The sequence below is a fragment of the Macaca mulatta genome, chromosome 1, assembly GCF_049350105.2.
Source record: "Macaca mulatta isolate MMU2019108-1 chromosome 1, T2T-MMU8v2.0, whole genome shotgun sequence".
Taxonomy (NCBI): Eukaryota; Metazoa; Chordata; class Mammalia; order Primates; family Cercopithecidae; genus Macaca; species Macaca mulatta.
The window spans coordinates 76109555-76131189 of record NC_133406.1 but is presented as its reverse complement, the minus strand read 5'-3'; the positions used below and the strand labels follow the sequence as shown (position 1 = coordinate 76131189).

Here is a 21635-nt window from a genome sequence, read left to right as displayed (position 1 = left end):
GAAGAGAGAAGACAATAAGCGAACAAAGAGAAAATCATAGAAAAGGAGAAAGAAACAGCCATCGGATGAGTAAAGGAAGGTCAGCTGACTGCTTCTCAGGAAAGAATCGGACTTTACAGTTTATCTGACTTTACAGTTTAAGGGGTTGAATTCTGGAACCAAACCCTCTCAAGAGTACATACTCCGGCTGTTCATGCAACCGAGGAAGTGTGCTCAGAACTTCAATACTGCATTCTAAAGGGTTCTTCCCTCCTGAGTGATTAGGAACAAGCTATTACTATAACAGTAATAGCAAATGAGGGCCTATATCATGATTGTGACTATATAGAATGGCTTATATCAGCTAAGAAAATCTAAGACACTATAATTCTTTTGTGTTAAGACCTCAAACTGATTGCCCATTACAACAACCTAAATGAGCCAGGTATAGTGGCTCATGTCTGTAATCCCTAAACTTTTTGAGGCCAAGGTGGGAAGACTGCTTGAGGCCAGGAGTTCCAGATCAGCCAGGGCAACATGGTGAGACCCCATATCTACAAAAAGTTTTTTAAAAAGAGAATTGGGTGTGATGGTGCACTACTGCAGTCCCAGTGACTTGGGAGGCTGAGGCAAGAGGATCATTTGAACCCAGGAGTTCAAGGTTGCAGTGAGCTGTGACCATGCCACTGTGCTCCAGCCTGTGACAGAGAGAGAGAGAGAGACTCTGTCTTAAAAAAAAAAAAAAAAAAAAAAAAAAAAAAAAAAATGAACATTACCTGATACAGCTCAATCCGTTGTTCAGGCACTCTGGCTTTTGGATTCTGCAAACGAAAGACTCTGAACTCTGCTTTCACCAAATTGGAAGCATTCTTCTCCATTGCTGAGACGTCAAACCGAACAATTCTGAAGTAGGGTCTGTAGAAAGTGGGCGGGATGGCATCTGTAAAAAGTTAGGGCAATCATTGAAAATGATAAAATCCATTGTGCTTTCAGAAAAGACTAGCATGAGATAATCCCAAGAAGCCATAAGGAAAATATCTACAGAATAATTTAGTTTCCGACGGCCAATTTAATGTCATTAACAACTTATCCAGAAAAAAAAGAAATAAAATAAACATGTGCATTTAGTTATAGGAGTAGCAAATTAATAGAGATTAACAAACCACTTCCAATTCCATTTGAAAGCATGCAGTTAACCCCATCCTTTGAAGGCTGACAGAGTGGTGGAAAATCATAGATGGTTTTGAATTGGGACAAGTTTATGACAGTTGATGCCTGGAGAGAGCTGACAGGCCTGCATACACTTTAATCAGATATGCCAAGAAAATAGTTCCTAATGGCCAGCAGTTTGCCCATGTATTTTTTTTTCCTTGAAAGTTTGGCATCCAAATAAATTTTTTTTTAACCAGGCTCATATATCATATCTCCTTTGACTTCAATATTTTAGTTTTTCACACACATATGACTTAACATATTCTCTAGTCAAGTTATGATGAGGAAATCTGAATAAACAAAAGTATAACCCACGTACTAACTTATACCAGATCCAGTACTAGAATTCTTTATGCAGGATAATCTCTGTTGGAGGGAGGTCATCCTAGCTAATGAATAAAAAGAATTGGCACAAATTCCTTCAGTTCTAAACCATGTAAAATACAGAGTTGCTGATGGCACATGACAATTTAAAGCTCCTAGGAAGACTGGACACAGTGGGTCATGTCTGTAATCCCAGCACTTTGGGAGGCTGAGGTGGGCAGACCACTTAAGGTCAGGAGTTTGAGACCAGCCCTGGCCAACATGGTGAAACCCTGTTTCTGCTAAAAATACAAAAATTAGCCAGGCGTGGTGGCATGCACCTGTAATCCCATCTACTCCAGAGGCTGAGACTGGAGAATTGCTTGAACCCTGGCAGTGGAGGCTGCAGTGAGCCGAAATCGCAACACTACACTCTAGCCTGGGCAACAGGGTGAGGCTCCATCTCAAAAATCAATCAATCAATCAATCAATCAGTCAATTAAGCTCCTGGGTTGCTTTAGAGTTGTGCTGGGTTTTTTTTTTTTTTTTTTTTTTTTTTGGAATCTGCCAATGTCTTTGAATGTGCAACTGAGGCTAAACCAAGACCAGAGCAGGTCCTATTCTAACTCCATGCTTTCAAATACAATATCCATTTATTAAGCACCTACACTGTGCAGACCACTTGTTACAGGTATGTTTCCACAGTCTTCTTCCAAAATCTCCTATACACTTTCTTGCCCCTTTCCAGAGTGTTTCATCCAACTCTAGTGGCTCCATTTCTTTCTACCCACTCTTCAATTATCTGACTTCATTACAAATAATCATTCACAGTTGTTCATGTTTTTTTATAAATGTTTTTATTACTTCTGAATTGTGTTTGTTTATTTTGTTTCCCCTGTGAAATTTTAAGAATCTTGAGGGCAGAGACTGGATTTGCCAGGTCTTTCTTCTTTCCCACGTATCTGGGACAGGGTTCTGTATACATGGAGTTCACCAAATACCCCGTTTGCATACTTGGTCATCAACAGGAGTCTCTTGAAAGACTCAGGCATCTGACTGTTGGCAACACTAACTTCTTTTTAAATAAATGAGCCATCTTGCCGATCTTAAAATAGACGTAAATACCTTCCATGATTTATTGGGAAATCCATGCCCTGACGATTACACTGAAGAAAAAAAGATGCTAGGAACACACCAACATTTTCTCATCTTAAGACACCTGAATTTTTTCCTTCATAGGAACTTTCTCCCAACCCATCTCCTTCCCCTATATATGTGTGACTCTCAGCACACAGGCTCATGGAGAAGCAGGGAATTTCTACACCAGTCTGCTCCATACTGGTTCATAAAATGACTGTGTGAATTGAGGCTTTATAACCCATGAGTCAGAAGTCTCAGAAACAAACAAACAAACAAAAAAACCCCAAAAATCCAAAGTATCCAGGTTTCAAAGAAAAAAAGTATTCATGCAGACATGGTGATGATCCACTGCATCACCACTGCGAATTAGTTGATGGGCGGCTTCCAGGCCAGGGAGCACTGGGACGCGCAGAAAGGCTTTTGGAGTCCCCTAGCACAGCATTTTGACAAGGTAGTTGCTGAGAACAAATACTTTTTCTCCTCTGGGATATGCCCGCCCTCATGATTGGAACAGCTTGTCCTATGCTGACCAGCTCAGCTGAAAACAGGCCAGATACCCAGAGAAGGCTAGGCCGGTCTGGGGCCAGGCTTTCTGGCTTTGCCCACCCTCTTGGCCAAAACCTTCCACAGGCTGATGCTGCATTCATCTTCGCATAGCCTCCGCATTGGACAGTAGAAGCTTCAAACATTCTTTGAAGGAGCATCCTGGAAGAGCGAAGCTAATTCAGCGTGTTTCCTGTCATTAGGAAGAATAAACATCTCACTGAATTTGCGGCTCCCCCCACCCCGCCCTCCGCCCTTTCAGTGGAATCCCTGCAGGCCTCTTCCACTTTCACAAGCACCCATCTTTCACACCCGCCCGCCTCAATCTTATCCTTCCATCAAGTTTGTAAATAAGTGCTCTTGAGATTTATTTTTATCTCTTTTGTGTTTATTAAACTTTGGACCATCCCCCCCCACTTTTCTGGTCCTCTGCCCATCCACACTCTTTCTTTTTATGGCTGCCTCAGACCATGAGGTCAATTTTGTTTCTTCTTCTTCTAAGCAAATCATCCAATGATCCTGTCCTAGGCTTTTGAGCTTTGAAAGGGCGTTTGCAAATATTTACAGGAGTAGCTTGCTAGTTAAGTACAGTTGTTCAGCTGGGCTTCCTATACATTGGCAAACAGCCCTCCTCCCCTCTGGCTCTTATAAGCATTTAGGCTGTTTATATTTCAACTGTCTAATAACACAAATCTGCATTTTTGGTCCTTGTTTTATAAGTAGAAGTAGCTAACACACACAGTGAAAGGACTGCTGAGCAGCCTCCATCAGCCACTCTGCTTTGGTCTTGTAACCACAGCGAAGCGGCCAGGCCAGGAGGAGCCGGCAGCCTTCCCTGCCTGTACTCCTGCTCCAGCGCGTGAGAGTGTGGTAAAAACTGTCAACTGAAGAACCGACTACCCCTTCCAGGGGTCGATGCCAGCTGTCCTGTGCTGTCATCTGCTCTGGGTCACAAGCCCCCTGGCTGGCTGAGGAACGTGAGCAACTGGCCAAATGTTTCCTCATTTGGAAAAAAACAAAATTGCTGTAAATTGTGCTAGCAGCCTTTGACCCTGCCTTTACTTCATAAACACCCTATACACGCGGCAGGGAGACCCAAAAAGGCCCCTCGATGCCCAGTCGGGACGCAGCAGGCTCCCGCCCTCCACGGAGGGAGCTTGGGGTAGGGGCTTAATGGCTTGTGCAGCTCTGATCCACCCACTTAGTCTTGGAGGGATGGAGCTTTTTCCTCTGCTTCCTCCAAGAACTAATTTCCCCCTTTGGAATGGGAGTTCTCGCTAAAGTCCTCTGTAATACGCATCCCAGTTGCTATTCCATTGCCAGGTGGTCAGGTACTTGTGCTTGACCTTTGCCAACTTATCCACACTCACATCCTGGCCCGCTCCCTTCTCTCAATTTCTGACCTACTTTTTCAGTTCAATCAAATCGATTTTCCTTCAACCCTTTGGATTTCACACCAGGACGCTGATTCTGGTCCTCCTCCCAGGCTTTCTCATGGGCCTTCCTCCCAGGGAAAATTTTGCACATAGAAGATTCCAGTATGTCATCAAGTGGTATCCCCCTCACCTCAGCCTTGGCCACACATGCCAAATCATATTTTGCGGAAGGAAGAGAGAGAAAAAAAACCTGAGAAAATCTAACTAGTCACTAATTTCCAAAGTAACAGTATACAAAAAACTTAAATATAGCACTTAATCACATAATACTGTATGTACATTATATGTTGACTTGTATCTGCTCCAAAAAATTTACCAACTTATTGTATGTAAGCACTTTGAACTCACAAATCTTTCCTTATAGTTTTTCTCCACAGCCTAGGGTGGACTTCATGAGAGTGTAGCCAGCACAGGTGCACAGGGTCTCTCCATCCTCAGAAAGGTCTCATACCTGAATTTAGTGCTCTGTGGCCTCTCTAGTCATCATCTTGAAATCCTCAATCATTTCATCTTTGAATTGATGCTTTGTAAATGAGGTCTTATAGGACAATGAAGCATGCACAGAGGGCTGGGGACCTCAGCCCCAGGCCATCTCACCTCCTGTCACCTGTCTACTTGCCCAGGACTCTCTGCCTCTTACCCCTTGCCCTCTGGTGTCCCCAGTCTCACCCTGCCTTCCCTGCCCCACCCAGTGGCCACTGTTTTCCTCCACCCAGTGAGAGCTGGGGTCAGACACACAACCCATGCCATTTCAGGGCAGGGCCTGGTGGCAGCTGTCCCCACCACAAGCTGGTAGTGCCACAATATGTTTAGGGAGCAACCCAGTAAAAGCATGTCTCTCACCCACTCCTTTTTAAAATTTTTTTTCAATACTTTTTGGGGTACAGGTGCTTTTGGTGACATGAAAGAGTTCTTTAGTGGGTGATTTCTGAGATTTTTGTGTACACTCTTAATTCAGGTACAAACCACATCCCAGTGCAGAGTTTGTAACCCTATGGGTTGAAGTGGCAGTCCCATGGGAAGGGAGATACCTGGCTCAATGTGTCATCAATCTTGTGGGCTTGTGGCAGGGGGACCCCAGCAGCTGCTGGGCTGCATGTTCCAAGTTTTAGGGCAAGGGTCTCAAGTCCCTGTGAGAGTCTCCTGTCACTCTAGGAGCATTCCCATGCCCAAGAGAGCACAATATCAAACAGCACATAAAAAAACACCGCGACAGTTGGAAAGAGAGAGAGAGAGACAGAGAGGGAGACCATGGAACAAAGGAAAAAGTTTTATATTTTAGCATCTTCAACAGTACTTTTCCTTTTTTTTTTTAAACAAGATACCCCATATTTTCATACTGAAGAAGGATTCTGCAAGTTTTGTAGGTAGCCCTGCCAAAGCCTCATATAGTTATAGGATTCTTATGTACTGAAGGACCTTCAAGGCTACCTGAATTCTAATCCAGTTAAGAATGAACTGGTTGAACTGAATCAACCAGTTCCCAGCTCTGTGGCAACAGGGATATTATCTGGCTTTTCTGAGCCTGTTTCTTCATCTATATAATGAAGTAAATAATTTTCTACCTCATATGTAATGGATCGTATTGTCAGGATTATATAAGTAAGCAGATGGAAAGTTGGAGCGCTGGATCTAGCACAAATTTCCACAGTTTCCTCCCTGCCTCCCTTCCCATCCCGCAACAAAGCTGCCAAGTGGTCAGTGGGCCTTTCGTGAATGCCCCCAAGAGAGAGGATGCTTTGACTAACTGACAGACTTAATTAGAAGAGGAGAGAAAGAACAGGAGGAGCTAAGTGTCCTGGGGCAGTTTATAAATGACGCTATATACTCTAATTCCTTTCCACTGAATAGGGAGAAATTCCAGTCACCAAAGTTCTCACAGACTCCCCACCACTATCCTTTAACATTTCATCTGATTTACTATAAACCTGACCACCAGAAAAGGTGACAAGAGAATCCTAACTTTCCACTAAACAGCTCTGCATCAAGCAATTTCACCTCTCACTACAATGTTCATATTAGGACTATTTTTATTAAAAAGGTTAATCAACATTGGTACAATACTATTAACTAGGCTTGGATTTCTTCAGTTTTTATATGTTCTACTTTTTTAATTTTTAATTTTTGTGCCTTGCTAGTAAGGGTGTATATATTTATGTGGTACATGAAATACTTCAATATAGGCATGCAATGCCTAATAATCACATCATGGTAAGTGGGGTATCCATCCCCTTTGAAAACGTACTATAGTTGTGATTATCATTGGGAGAAGCTGTTGAAGGGTACACAGGAACTCTCTGCACTATTTTTGCAATTTCTTGTGAGTCTAAAATTATTTCAGACCTGGCACAGTGGCTCATGCCTATAATCCCAGCACTCTGGGAGGCCGAAGTGAGAGGACTGGTTAAAGCTAGGAGTTTGAGACCAGCCTGGGCAGCAAAGCAAGACAAGACCCCATCTATATTAAAAAATAAAAAATTAGTTGGGTAATGTGGCAAGTGCCTGTACTCCTACCTACTTGGGAGGCTGAGGTGGGAGGATCACTTGAGCCTGAGAGGGTGAGACTACAATGAGCATGATTGAGTCACTGCACTGAAGCCTGGGCAACAGAGTGAGATCTGTCTCTAAAAAAAATTAAAATAAGCCATGCACAGTGGCTCATGCCTGTAATCCCACCACTTTGGGAGGCAGAGGCAGGCAGATCATGATGTCAAGAGATCAAGACCATCCTGGCCACATGGTGAAACCCTGTGTCTACTAAAAATACAAAAATTAGCTGGGCATGGTGGCAGGTGCCTGTAGTCCCAGCTACTCGGGAGGCTGAGGTAGGAGAATCCCTTGAACCCGAGAGGCAGAGGTTGCAGTGAGCCAAGACTGCACCACTGCACTCCAGCCTGGTGACAGAGAAAGACTCCGTCTTAAAAACTAAAATAAAATAATTTCAAAATAAAGTTAAAGAAAAGGTTAATAAAAAACAAAACTGAATAAAGGTCTTACAACGTCACTCATATGTGATGAGCTCTGAAACAGAATGTAGATTTGAGGTTTGCAAGAAGTCCCCCAATGATGTCTAGGGTTCAGCCCTTCAGGAGGGCAATGCTTCAGCTATCTATCTATTGTTTATTCCCTCTTAGATTGGTCACACCACAAAACTGGCAGAGAGAAAGTGTGTGTCTCTAAACTTGCTTGTAGGTGCTTGGGTCAAGAACCTACAGGTATTTGCTGTATTTGCTAAAGCAGTGGTTCTTAAAGTGAGGTTCCCAACCCATGGCATCAGCCTTGACTAGGAATCCGTGATAAATGTGAATTATCCAGGAAAGTCTGATGCACCATCTCATCAAAGTTTGAGAACCAATGAGTGACTACATATTGGTTGACTCCTAGCTGGTGAAACCAGTCCTAGTTAACAATTAAAAGCAGATTGGTAAAGTCCAGGGGAAAAGAAGAAGGAGGCCTTAGTGTTTAACACCAGCTTTCCTGGAGTCAGCACTGACCACAATCCTCAAGGACAGATGAGCACTGGTCTCAGTGTCCTTGTGGGGGATTTTCCAAGATAAGCCAGAAAGGTCAGTAGTTCAAAGTGAAACACAGAAGGTGTGGGTATGAACGGAATTGGTAGTGGCCTGGAGGTTTTGTTTATCCTCCTGCCTGAGGTACTCACCAATTACCTGAACATCAAGTCCAAGCTAGTCCCCCTCCTAGGGGAAAAGCTAAACGAGGCTTACAAAGCAGCACAGGTGCCTGCTGATTAACAGTATTTCTCAGCAGGTGGTCTGCATTTTAGCAAACTCCTTGAGCAATTCCTATGTACCCTCACATTTGAGAACTGCTGAAATATAGGACAGAAGAAAAGAAGTCTACAAAGACATACAGAAAGACAAAGGAGCACCTAAAGGTTTTTTTTTTTTTTTTTTTTTTTTGAGATGGAGTCTTGCTCTGTCGCCCAGGCTGGAGTGCAGTGACACAATCTCGGTTCACTGAAAGTTCCACCTCCCAGTTTGCACCATTCTCCTGCCTCAGCCTCCTGAGTAGCTGGGACTACAGGCACCCGCCACCACACCTGGCTAATTTTTTTTATTTTTTAGTAGAGACGGGGTTTCACTGTGTTGGCCAGGATGGTCTCGATCTCCTGACCTTGTGATCCACCAGCCTCGGCCTCCTAAAGTGCTGGGATTACAGGCGTGAACCACCGCGTTTGACGTTTTCTTTTTTTTTGTTTTTTTGTTTTTTAAGATGGAGTCTTGCTCTGTTGCCCAGGCTGCAGTGCAATGGTGCAATCTCAGCTCACTGCAACCTCCGCTTCCTGGGTTCATGCAATTCATCTGTCTCAGCCTCCTGAGTAGCTGGGATTACAGGCGCCAACCACCATGCCTGGCTAATTTTTGTATTTTTAGTAAAGATGGAGTTTCACCATGTTGGCCAGGCTGGTCTCAAACTCCTGACCTCAGGTGACCCACCGCCTCGGCCTCCCAAAGTGTTGGGATTACAGGCTTGAGCCACTACACGAGGCTCAAGCACCTAAACTTTTGATCAGGCTTTATACCTAGAAAAAAAGAGTAAGACAGATAAAAGAGGAAGAGTTCTAAAGCTCTTAAACTGGAAAAATAGGATTCCTCTATGATTTGCAGTAGTAGTCTGCCTTGACTGCACGTTTTAATCAACTGAGTAACTTTGAAAATCCTGATGCCTGGGTTGAAGTCCCTAAGAGTCTAGTTAATTGACTGGGGTGGACTTAGTTCTAAGTTCCTCAGATGATTTTAATGTACAGCCAGGATCAGCACCCCTCACTGAAGGAAACTGGTAGTACTCAGATTGAAGAAGGGAAGACTTAGGGATATCAAATCTCAAGGGATTTCAAATATTTCAGGGACTTACTTTCTATATAGCCAAGGAGCCAGTTTGACTCAATAATAAAAGTAATTTTCTAATAATTTAGAAGATTTAAAAAAAAAAAAAAAAAAGAAAGAAACCAAACAACTCACTCTCTTTCAAGGTTGTGAGAGATCACACCTTACTGGTCTCCCTGGAAGAACCTGTGTACTCACAAGGCACATTCTGTCCCAAAAGATGCAGTGGGGCTTCCTGAATGTGGTGGCAGGGTGAGCTAGATGGCCTTACCGCCCACTTCCAGCTCTGCCATTACATCACGCTCTCCACTGACGGAGCCTCCAAAAATTGTTTTTCTCCCCTAAATCCCACTATGTTAGATATTTGTTCACTCACCCCCTGCATCAGAATCACCTGATGGGCTTATTAATATGCTTGTTACTTGGTTCCATCCTAGACCTACTGAGTGAATAGTAGGCAATTCTTTTTTATACTCAAGTTTGAGAACTTCTGCCCTAGACTATGATGGTCTAACCACAATGCACTTGACCAGGCTTCCCTTCTGGTTACTCAGTGTCATGAACTAGCTAGAGAGGAATAAAAAATGTCCATCCTACCTTCCCTACTCCAAAAAGAATGACCTGATCTTACTGCAGACTCAGAATTCTATTTTATGTCCTCGTCTCATTTTATAATAGCTTTACTAACTTCATCACTGCAAAGGCCTTTTTTAATCCCCATTTCACAGATAAAGAAATCAAGAGTGAGAAAAGTAAAACTTTGGGCCAAAGTCAAAGTGAGGCTGGCCTTGGAATCAAAAGCTTTTCAGCACAGTATCCTGCCTTCTGTGCAAAGGAGATCTGAGTTGAAGGCATGACTACCACGCCAGGCAGAAACACCAACACATGCAACGGAGCGTGCTGGCAACAAAATACAAATCAAATAACAAGGCAGCAGTTCCTCCTCCACTAGAGATAAGTTTGACCTTGCAATACAGCTTGAAAAACTTTAATGCAAGCCCACAGTATTTTCATAGATACCCCCTAAGAGAATGAACCTGATGTGGAGACCTGGGGGCTCACCCAGTGTGAAAGTTTCCCAGTGAGAGGCACGTCATTAATACCAGCATTGCCCAGGGTCTTTCACATCCCCATACATTGGTGCCTAGTGCTGCTGTTCTCAGTGGTATCCCCTGGCTCTTATTCCCAAGCCCCTAGAATGAAGAGAACAACCCCCCCCCTTTCCCTTTCCGGAAATGACTGTAGTTTTCTTGCAGCTCAGCAGTGACTAGTGTGGACTTCCGACATGCTTAATGAGTGTGTAGTGGCCCCTCATTCCTGACATCCCCAGCTTTGAAGGAAGTTGTTTGGGGTTCATTAGCCATTCCCCAGAATGTGACAAGACAAGCAACCCACCGACTGGTTGGAGGGCAATAAACTAGCTACTATTTGTGTGTGCACAGACACAGCCAGCAAGAAACCAAGACAATTGTGTTTTGGGGTTTTCTGAAATTTGTCTTGGCATACTGGATATGGATTTTATTTCACTACCACATCCCAAACACTGCTGACATTCAAGTCACAGCAATTTAACATAAAATGACTGAGAAATAAACAGCGCATCCAGCGGTGGTTTCTGATTTTCTCTCCGGCCATTCCACCTATTAAATGTAACACAGCACCAGAGCATCTGCTATGTAAAGACAGAGTCTCTGAGAGGGGGATGGTATCAGACTTGACGAGCTGTTGGCAATGGTGAGTCTAATTGTGTCAGCATCAGCTTATGTGACTTGGCCTTCATCTAACTGCTATTTGAGACTGTGCGTACTGTCAGCATGAGTGTTTGGGCTCCTTCTTACACTGCAAAAAAAGTAAAATAACAGTGGTGCCGGCCCATGGTGTTTAGTTTTCTTGAACTGTGTCAGACATGGGGTTTCCAGTTTCTGTTCCAAAGTTTCCATCATCCTCATAAAACCCCACCTACACAGAGACACCTATTTCACTTCAGTTCCTCTACATTTCTCATCAGGCTCAGGGCTGTGCAGGCAGTTTGTGTAGGGTGTACTGGGTGTTAGCAGTAAAAGCATTGGGTGCTAAAAGGGCAGGCTGACTATTGCTGTTAAGAGGCCAATGCCTAACCTAGAGGAGTCTCAGAGCCCATGAGCATGAAGAGTATAGTTGGATCCACGTTTGTGGGCAGGTAAAACGTGAATGTCATGTGTCCCTTCCCAATGGCCTCAATAGGGAAGGCAGTTCTCACACTTGGAACAGGCCACTGAAGCAGCTCTTCTCTGCCATAATCTCATCCCTTAAAGCACATAAATTTATCTTTTTCTTTTCCTTTCTCCCTTACTGTCTTTTCTCCTTCCTTTGCTCCATTTTCTTTCTCTCCTCTTTTTCTCACTTCCCTTCAATCTGTGCTTTCGTTTGCTGTGATATCCAGGGAGCAAAATGATCATCTTTTTGGTCCTTTCATGGCTTTTAATGAGGCCAGTGACTCCATGATACAGATAACAATATACTATTCTAGAAAGTAGCAAAGGCTTCAAACAAGATCAGTAGAAGGAAGCCAGCCTGTGTTGATTCCTTTAATGAACGAAACTTGGAAATTTAGGATCTCATCCTTAACCTTTTAATACATTAGAAGCACATGTTATTTTGATCCCTTTTACAGATTATGAAACTGAAGGTGAAATCTTTGCAGGATGACACCAAGCATTTGCAAGATAGGACTTAAACTCCACAGCTCTGGACATTCTTGCTCAGCATTGGACATTCTTGCTAATCCCTGCAAAGAAAGCATTCTTATCCCACGACAAATAAACGCCAACATTCCCCTTTCCAGAAACAAATGCACTTTCCCCTGCAGCTCTGCAATGACTAGTATGGACTTTTGACATGCTTAATGGGTGTAGCGGGTCCTTATTAGCCCAAAAATCTTTCTCTAATCTTTTCAAAATTATAGCAGTGATGCATGTAATGGCCAATGCATGTCTTGTACTGTGAGATTTTCTTTGTGTTTTCTGTAAGCTTCTTGCTTGTGGCCTAATTTTTCTGTAAGGCAATTGCCTAATTACTTTGAGGCACTGTGCTGATTTGTTGCTCTGCCCTAAAGCTTAAGCTAATAAGTGGCAGGGCACACCCTGCTAGGATTACAAGCTGTTTACCAACTTAACCAAGTGGCATGGGCTGTTATTACTAGCATATTAAATTAATGGCTCGAGAGTGAATAAATATGAAGAGGAATACATGGTCTGGATTATCCAGTTTTAGAGAAGTGAAAAGCAAATACAGCTGATGTTCAGTCTCTCTGCAAGTCTTTATTGAAATTAGAAATGATAGCACACAAAGGGATTGCCTGGCACCCATTAGGTGCTCTCTTTTATAAGCATCTAACTCCTCTTACTGCAATTTTCTTTATAAGACAAGACAAGACAGTTTCTCTCAGAACCCTTCAGTGACAGAGATCTTAGAACCCAGATAGGTGGTCTACTTCAGCCTCTGACCATTGTTCCAGTGGTACAGGAGTTCTTCCCTATATTGGGCTGACAGCTGCTTTCTATAAGAGCTGCACCACAGTGGGTCTAATTCTGCCACATAAGATGATCTATTCCCTTTCCACTCAATCCTACTTATACCAAGCCAGTTTTTTGTTTGTTTGTTTGAGACGGAGTCTGTCATCCAGGCTGGAGTGCAGTGGTGTGATCTCGGCTCACTGCAAGCTCCACCTCCCAGGTTCACTCCATTCTCTTGCCTCAGCCTCCCAAGTAGCTCAGACGACAGGTGCCCACCACCATACCTGGCTAGTTTTTTTTTTAAATTTTTTTTAATAGAGATGGGGTTTCACTGTGTTAGCCAGGATGTTCTCGATCTGATCTTGTGATCCGCCTGCCTTGGCCTCCCAAAATGCTGGGATTACAGGTGTGAGCCACCACGCCTGGCCGATCAAGCCAGCTTTTAAAGCCAGTTTTTGCATCTTCTCTTCTTCATCTCCTTTCTTCTGTAAGCAAACATCCCCTCTTTCCTTTCACATTTTGTCATGAAAGCCATTCACTTATTCTAGTTGTTCTCTACTTTGCCTCAATCTTAAACCTGAACCATTACATCTGAACATAATTCTCAAGGCAGAATGAAGTAGAACTATCTATCACCTTCTTTAGTGTGGAACTTATGCTTCTCTGAATGCATCCCAACACTGAATTACTCTTTCTCTTTATTTTTTGATCTTTGCACTCACATTACATATTCTCTGTGTTCTGAATGTCTAATAAATTACAAGTCTTTGGTCTTTTCCACACAAACAATTTTGCAGATGTCATCATCTTACGCTTACACCCTGTGCAATATTTACAATATACTCCTATTCAGTCTATACTTATTTGATGTGAGTCCTCATTTTAAATATGCTGAGAAGGATTTGAAGTCTGATTTGGTAAACCTGTGAATTCATGTGTTAAATGATACTGCAGGGCACAGTGTTGTATAATAAAATGAAGGATCCTTGATGTTATTTCATTCAATCCCCAAAACTCACAGATAAGGAACAAAGGTCCTCAAGTCAAGTTTGTTTAGGTGGAAAAGGACCTGAATTCACACTAGAACTTATTCCTTCTGAGGTGCTTCCTCTGCACCAGGCACTTTCCACTGTGCTGCTCAACACGAGGGACACAGCCAAGTCTACGGGCAGGAGGCTCTGGACCTGTACAGGCACACACCACCACCACAGTGAGTCTTCCAGTCTGCCCAGCGGCATATCTTCTTCAAGGGGGACCAGTAGGCCAGTTGTGTCCTACTGCAAATCATCAAGGAAAATGGCCAGTGGGACAGAACTCAGGAAGGTTCTGGAACCCACCTTGGCCCAGAATGCCCATCCTCTATTAATGAGCACTCTGAGGGATTTGTTTCAAAATATACTTCCTTGAAAAGCTGAATGGAAAGTCTGAATTTTTCTTTATGCCAAATGGTAGCCCTCTATGTAGAATATAAAGATAGTAGGGAGTAAGCATTGCTTGGAAGAAACGTTAAGTTACCAGATATCCATATTAGCACTTCAGTAGATGGCCATTTAGTGCCAGAAAGAATATTAAGAGTTTCAAATGATGGTGCTTTCTTAGGGTTGGTAGATGTATTCATTAAGGGTGTGCACTCTTCCCTCATCCTGTTTGTACTGGCAACACAGCTATGGGCAATTAAGATACGGGAACATACAGGAATTATAGGAATCCAGATGAACTGTGGCATGAACGAGTTCTGGAATGGAGCCAGGGGTGTTATACTTGTTTTAAGGAATCATGTGTATTTGGGTGCTAAGCAGCTTTCTGTTCTTCAAGGTTGGGCCACTGTTTGTAAGAGGAAGAAAAACAGCCTTTAAGAATCTCCACTGCAGAACTAGACCCTGGTTAAGTACTTTAAAATGTTTAAGCGTCTGTTATTTTAATTCAATTGAACTAGCTGAGAGCAAACCCCTATAGTTTACCTTCAATCTCATTATTTTTGTGCACAGAGGCTATGAAATGTCCGAATTTTAACCTGCTCTAGGGACACTGGGAGAGAAAACTGATGGAAGAATGGCAGCTAGGGTCTCCAAAGAGTTAATCCAACCGGTCCCAATTTATTGGAAAGCACAGTAGTTTTGAGAATGGAAGGAGAATTCTTAAGAAAAAAAGTACTTTTTTTTTTTTTTTCTTTGGGGAAGCTTAAGATCTGTCATATAGCTCTCTCCGTTTTCTTTAGGAACCTTCAAGAAGCCCTTGCGATGGAGGTGCAAAAAAACTCAGATGGTTTCCAAAGCTTTCCTGCTTTCTTTTCTCACTGGTGGTTGTGTAGACCAGGGGGCAGGACAAATGCTTTTAGTTAGTCCCAAGTCAATGGCTGTCCTGTGCTTCCTAAAAAACATTTACTAAGTCCTCTTTAAAGAAGTGTTTCTTGATTAAAGTCAGTGGTTTATAAATGTGTGAGGATGAAAGTAAATAGAACACCATAGTGGAGTGGTACATATATAACAAGAATTAAACAAATAGCAAATGAAGGTATAGAGATGGGAATTTTACACGAAGTCTGCGTGAGGCTTACCTATGTGTACTCAAGTATATCCTAAAGTCAGTGGATTCACTTTTCGTATGTCAGGGTACCTCAGTGATGTCACTTAAGATGTTTATTTCTCCCATACTACATTGGTTTCACTAGACTACTCTTAAAGGTTAGACAACATATCTGAAAAATTTCCTTGTGTCAGAAAAGTGAAAAAATAGCGAGTTCCACAACCGCATCTGAATAAACTAATTCAGCTTCTGTGTGTGTAGTGCCTGAAAGGTTACCAAGAAAGAACATATGTTCCTTGAATAGTTGATTAGCACCCATATACACTGTACCACAGAGCACCTATGAGATACTATCTGAGTACATTCATCGGCCAGAGGGGTTTTGATCAGGGAAAATTGATAACGCCTCTCAATTCTTTTCAGTGCTCTTAAACACTCAAGAATGCTCTTTAGCCGGAAGCAAGCTGTGCTGCTGCCTGACTGTAGCACTGGATTAGAGATCACCGAAGGCCAGGAAGAGGTCTGCTTTACTTGTAAGCAGGTGCAAATGGGACCGGTACAGGAAGAGCAGTTTCTGTGTTGGGCAAGGGTGCCTTTGTAAGTTTCAAGAGCACAGACACTGGATCTGTCATCTTCACACTCCTGTGTCCCAGCTCCAGGCCCAGAACAAGGTCTCTTAGTACACAATAGGTGTTCAGCACGTATCACAAAGCAAAAGGAAATTAATTGCTCTCAAACAGCTAAGTCACATAACAATGATGAATGTTAATCCCAACCCTTTAGGTCTTCATAGTGTTTCACTAAGCACCTCCACATACTATTTCTTCCTAGCATGATAACCTTGTAAGCCAGGTAGGATTATCCCCATTTTACTGTTGAGAAAACCATAATTCAGAGACCAAATGATTCAATGTAAGTGACTTCCCCAGACTTCTCAGTGCTAATTCAACGTTCATCTTCTGACATCAGGTTCAAGAATAGGCTCCCCTGTAGGATATCAAGTAGCCAGTGGAACAACCAACCCCATATAAAGTGCCTTCTAAAAGGGAAGCACAGTCAGCTGAGAAGGCCAATTCGGAGACTGCCATCATACTCCAATTTGAAGAGATACAGCAACATTAAAACAGCACCATAGTGGAGTGGTACATATACAACAAGCTGCCTTTTCAACTGGCACTGATACTCTGACAAGAGCGGTTTTTCTCTTCATTATGATTGTGAATAGTTATTACTAGTGCTGAGAGCAGAAGTATCTTCCTCTAAATGCACAGCAGCCTTAGAGGGTACAATGTCTGGAAGGGACCAGGGTGGAGAAAGTTATTGGTGTTCTGGCAGCCAACTCAGGGATCAGCTATTCAGTGGCTCCCGACATACGGTGACCTTCTTTAGAAACGGTACTTTGGGAATGACCTAGGGATAAGATCCAGAGAGGGACAAGCAGGGAGAGGACCAGGTCTCCCGTATTTCAGCAGGAATAAAGATGTCTTCAGAACAGCCTGCTCTTTCTTTCATGGTGGGCGAGGGGGCCACTTATCCACCTCAGTGGGCACAGCAGAGACTCAGAGATGTTGTTTGATCATCAACCTCAAAGACAAAATCACTTTTTGGTGTTCCAAGCAATCCATAATTGCCCAGTAGTTTACTGAACTTTTAAAATTTCCCTCTGGATGTGGGGGGACCAACTGTGACCTCTCTTCCCTCAGGATGGCCTGACGCAGATCAGTCTGCCTTGGACAGGCAATCGGTGCAGTCTAAACGCAGACAGACTTTAAAAAACTCCAGCTGATCCTTTTGCTTCCTTTTATTGAAAGCAACCGACTGCACATTACCCTTTTTTATTGTCAGAAGGAAGCTGGGGAGCTCTAGGAGCCAAAATGTGCCTTCTCCATAGCTCTACTCTAATTATATACCATGCCTAATTCCATGTCCATTCCTCTGTGGGTGCACAGGTCCTTTAACTATAGCTTCTATTCTTGCAGAGGATACAGATGTGTTCTTGCTGTCTATGGGCCTTCCAGATCACAGTCATTTCCATGTAGAATAATGCCAGTGGGGGTGGGGAGACATAGAAAAAGACATGATCTTCATGGCATGGTGAACCTTTAAAATATCTCAGAGAAGGATCCCAGAATCCTAAAAGGATTTTGTAAGTCTAATAGCCAGGCAACATAGAGTCATCAATCCTAATTCCCCAGCCTTCAATCAGACCACCTTTTCTTACAAGTCTGGCTTGGGCAGAAGAAACAAAAAGGTCAGGTGGGAACAGGCCTTGTACAGTAACCACTTGAGCTGTGAAGGGATTTAAGATGTGCACCATGGGAGGGGTTTTTCAGAAGTGAGCATTAAGAGAAGGTAGTAGTACAACTGATTTCTCTGTAGATCTCAAACAGGGTATTATCAACTTCCCAGGTCTCGGTTCCCTCGTGTCTAAAAGAATAATGGGCTTGGATGGGACTCTTCCATCCAAGGGTAGGAAAGACACTACCCGCCCTTGTGGTTACTGGGGTTCAAGGTGAGAAAGCACTACCCTCTGTAGCTGGACACGCCTTTTCCGGGAATATAGACAACATGGTACCAAGGAAGCCTACTTCCATTCTTAACCATCCGTTCCTCTCTCTTAACCTCTAACAAGTGCACAGTCTTAATAAATTTCAAATATCCCAAAGAGACAACTTCATGGCATGTCAATTTTTGTATCTTCTGACCCCAAACTCCCTTTCCAGCTTAATGGGCACCCTGCTGTCTCCCCTCCACTCCCTTCTCACCCCTGCCATACTGGACTCTGCCCCAGACCCTAAGTGCACCACATCACTTCCAATCTCCAAATATGCCAAGCACCACCACACCCATACCATGTCAGTCTTTCACCTAGAAACCTTTATATTTGGCAAATTCTATTCATACTTGAGGGTCCAGCCTAGTGTCACCTCTTTTTAGAAGTGTCTCTGGCTCTTCCAGAGCACAATGAATTCTCCCTTCTTTGCATCCTGACACTTATCATACTGTGTATTATAGTGGCCTCTTTAGGTGTTTACCTTGATAGATGGGAACAGCAAAAGAGCAGGGACTCACTTTATTTCTGTATCTTTAAAATATGATAATACTAGCACTTGCCTCTAAGAATTGCCATAAGGATTAAATAAGGCAATAAATATGAACATAGTAAGTACTCAATAAACATAAGCTTATATTATTAACAGAACGCTGGAAGCCAAAGAGGAAAGGGGGCACCTACTTTCAGAATCTGATGTTAATAAGACTTTTCTAGGCAGGAATATAGAAAAGGTCACAAATCTGAGGAGAGGAGCAGTGTCAAAAAGCTTGTGGATGGAAGCCCTCCCTTTCTCTGCCATCCAGAATCCAACAAACCAGAGTGGCCCTGTAGTCTGCCTCTACTCCTCAGTTTGTAACTATTAGCATCAGGAACCTGTGGGCAGGCTTGAGCCTGATTCAGTAGGACACATCTTAGAAAGTCATTCTTGGAGTCATTAGTTTTGTTGTCCCATTAGATTACTTGATAAATCAGCTATGCAAAGAGACTTCCGGTGATTTTCGAGGAGCACTGCCTACATTTGAAAACAACTTACGAAGGGCTTTCTTGGACATAATGTCATTTTTAATGATATCTGGCAATCTCATATAAATGCTATCTTATTGACAGTGCCTACTAGGTTGGCTAGATAATTTCCAATTCCCACCACTCTCACTGTATAAATGAAGAGACTAAGGTTTCCAGCAGACAAGTCACTTGTGCAACAGCATACAGCTGACACAGAAAGGTAGCTGAAAATTGCAAACCAAGTCTGTCTGATCCCAAGTCCACACTCTTTCCACTGTCCTATGTCCCCACCTCTCCTGATAAAGATTTGTTCTGTAGTACCTAAAGGATGAGGGGGGCAGTGATAAATCTCAGAACAGCCCAAGCTCAGTACAATGAAGAGCCTTCAGACAGAGTTACCTACAAAAGGATCAAGCAACATCTCTGCGAGTAGCCAGGATCTTATGACAAGATTCAAGGAGTAGTGACAGAACTAGATGACCTTTAAAATGCGACCATTGAAGTCTCTCTGAACTTATTCTTGTTTGGGGGAAAAGGTTGGGGGAGAGGCTGCCCAATTAAAAAAATAAATAAAAACAAAATAAAATGCAACCACTGTGATAACCTGTGACACAGGCTTATTAGAGAAGTCTAGTTCTAAGAGTTTAAATCTTCAATTTTCCTCCAAGGGGAAAGATGGGGAAACAGCCAGACAGAACTGAGTTCAGAGACTGAGCTTATGAAAAGCCTAATTTAGGTTTGGAAGGAGACACTAGGAGGCCCCTGCTACGCTCCTTCTCATGAGCCTCTCACCCGCCAAAGACACTCTCTGTGTGTGATCTTCTGTAGCTATGTGAGAAGACCTTGGTCTTAGTCTTGACATGGGGTCATGTTAAAACTCTTCAGCAAAAATATCCCGAATATCATGGTTAAAAGGATAAAGGGGCTTATACACCAAGGATGGCCACTTCTTAGCAGGAATTCCCATTTTCCTCTGAAGTCGTGTTACTTTGGGGAAGGCCCAAAACCTTTGTGCTCTGTGAACTGGTGATCACAGGGCTCTCATCAAGCTCAAATACGATAATGCCTGTCCACGTCCTTTTGTTAAATGCGAAATGATAAGTGCAAGGCGGCATCACTGTACTTCAACTTATTCTTAATTATCATTGAATAACAATATGCTGTCCACATATTCCCAGAGGTCATTCAGAAATAACAAGAATTTGCTTACATTATCTTATCTAATTCTACTCTACCCTTCTACCCAACTTTTGAGGTACATCTCCCCTTTGCAGAATAGGAAACTGAGGCTCACAGCTACCAACCGGAAAGTACTAGTAAGAGAGGGGGAAAAAATAGAATCAATCCCAGATCCTACCTCCTAACAGGTGTTCCTCTGACTCACCACATCCATCCCAAACATGGGAAGGGTTCACTCTGGTTTCAATGCATATAATAATACGAGCCATCCTCTGGGTGGTTATGCGACATCACTGTGGCATCAGTCTTATGAATAATAACTGCACAGGCTGCAATGTGTCCTGGGGCAGCCTCTGAAGCATCTGCAGCCACTTTGTCCTCAACTGTCAGAGACATTCGGGCTTCACTGAACCTCCTCCCGCCATGAGTCATCCCCCATGTTTCATGTTAACCATCTATTCTCAGCAGATTTGAGTTCTGCCTTCTGTCCTTTTCTGGTAAGATTCTAGGGGTGCGAATGGACTGTCCATAGCCCCTGAGTTTAAGGAAAAATGAGATGAAGCAAACGTATGTTAAATCCACTGCCTGGAAAGCCAGCCTCTCTCAATATGTACAGGGCCAAGAATAACAGCAGCTGGGTCGGACCTGGATTATCTCGTTTAAGCCTCACAAGAACTCTGTGAGGTAGATACTATTTTCGTTTCCATTTTGCAGATGAGGAGACTAAGGCTTATGAGGATTAAATAATTTATCTAAGGTCACACAGCTAATAGGTGGTAGAGCCAGAGTGGAAGTGACTTGTAATGAACCACTTTTAGTACTTTATTTTAAAAGGTAAGATAGACTTTTATTATATGTAATCTCTCTTATGACACCTAATAGTATAGGAAGCATTTAACATACTTGTTTTTCTAAGGCTTTCAAATATCCCACATACCTGCTAACGCTTTTTCCACCACAATATTCCAAATTATTCTAACTCCATTCCAACATACATAGCTACTTTAATTATCTACCTGAAAATGATTATAACTTTTAATCCAATAAAATAATGAGTGACAAGATATAGTTATTAAAAAGAAAACACACAACCAATGCATTCAAAATACCTATGCTATTTAATTCCTTTTTTTCTTTTTTCTTTTTAATGAATCAAGATGTTCTAGAAGCAGGGGGGAGGGGGAATCTGTGACTTTATACTATTTAAATAAACCTTAAAAATACTTTCTCTGTATCTCATTTTCACAGAACTGTTAAAACAACCACAAAATCGTCATAAATGACAAACTCTGTGACGTGGAAAGGAAGGAAAGGGAGGAGGAAAAGCATTCTTGTGTTGTTTCACAATTATTTTCGGGATCCCAAATGTGGTGCTTTTTTGTCAGTACATGTTTACTCTCTACCTTTCTAGATGGGG

At 42.7% G+C, this 21635-nt stretch overlaps 1 protein-coding gene across 3 annotated transcripts in view; it reads right to left on the bottom strand.

Moving 5' to 3' along the window:
• Positions 1 to 21635, bottom strand: part of TGFB2 (transforming growth factor beta 2) — a 96500-nt gene that overhangs the window by 37311 nt on the left and 37554 nt on the right. For all 3 annotated transcript variants that reach the window (XR_001439574.3, XM_015114984.3, NM_001266518.1), the window contains 1 exon segment: positions 756 to 919. Coding sequence is in view for 2 of the 3 variants with exons in the window: in XM_015114984.3 (XP_014970470.1) it covers positions 756 to 919 (164 nt within the window). In the remaining variant the exon portion in view is untranslated.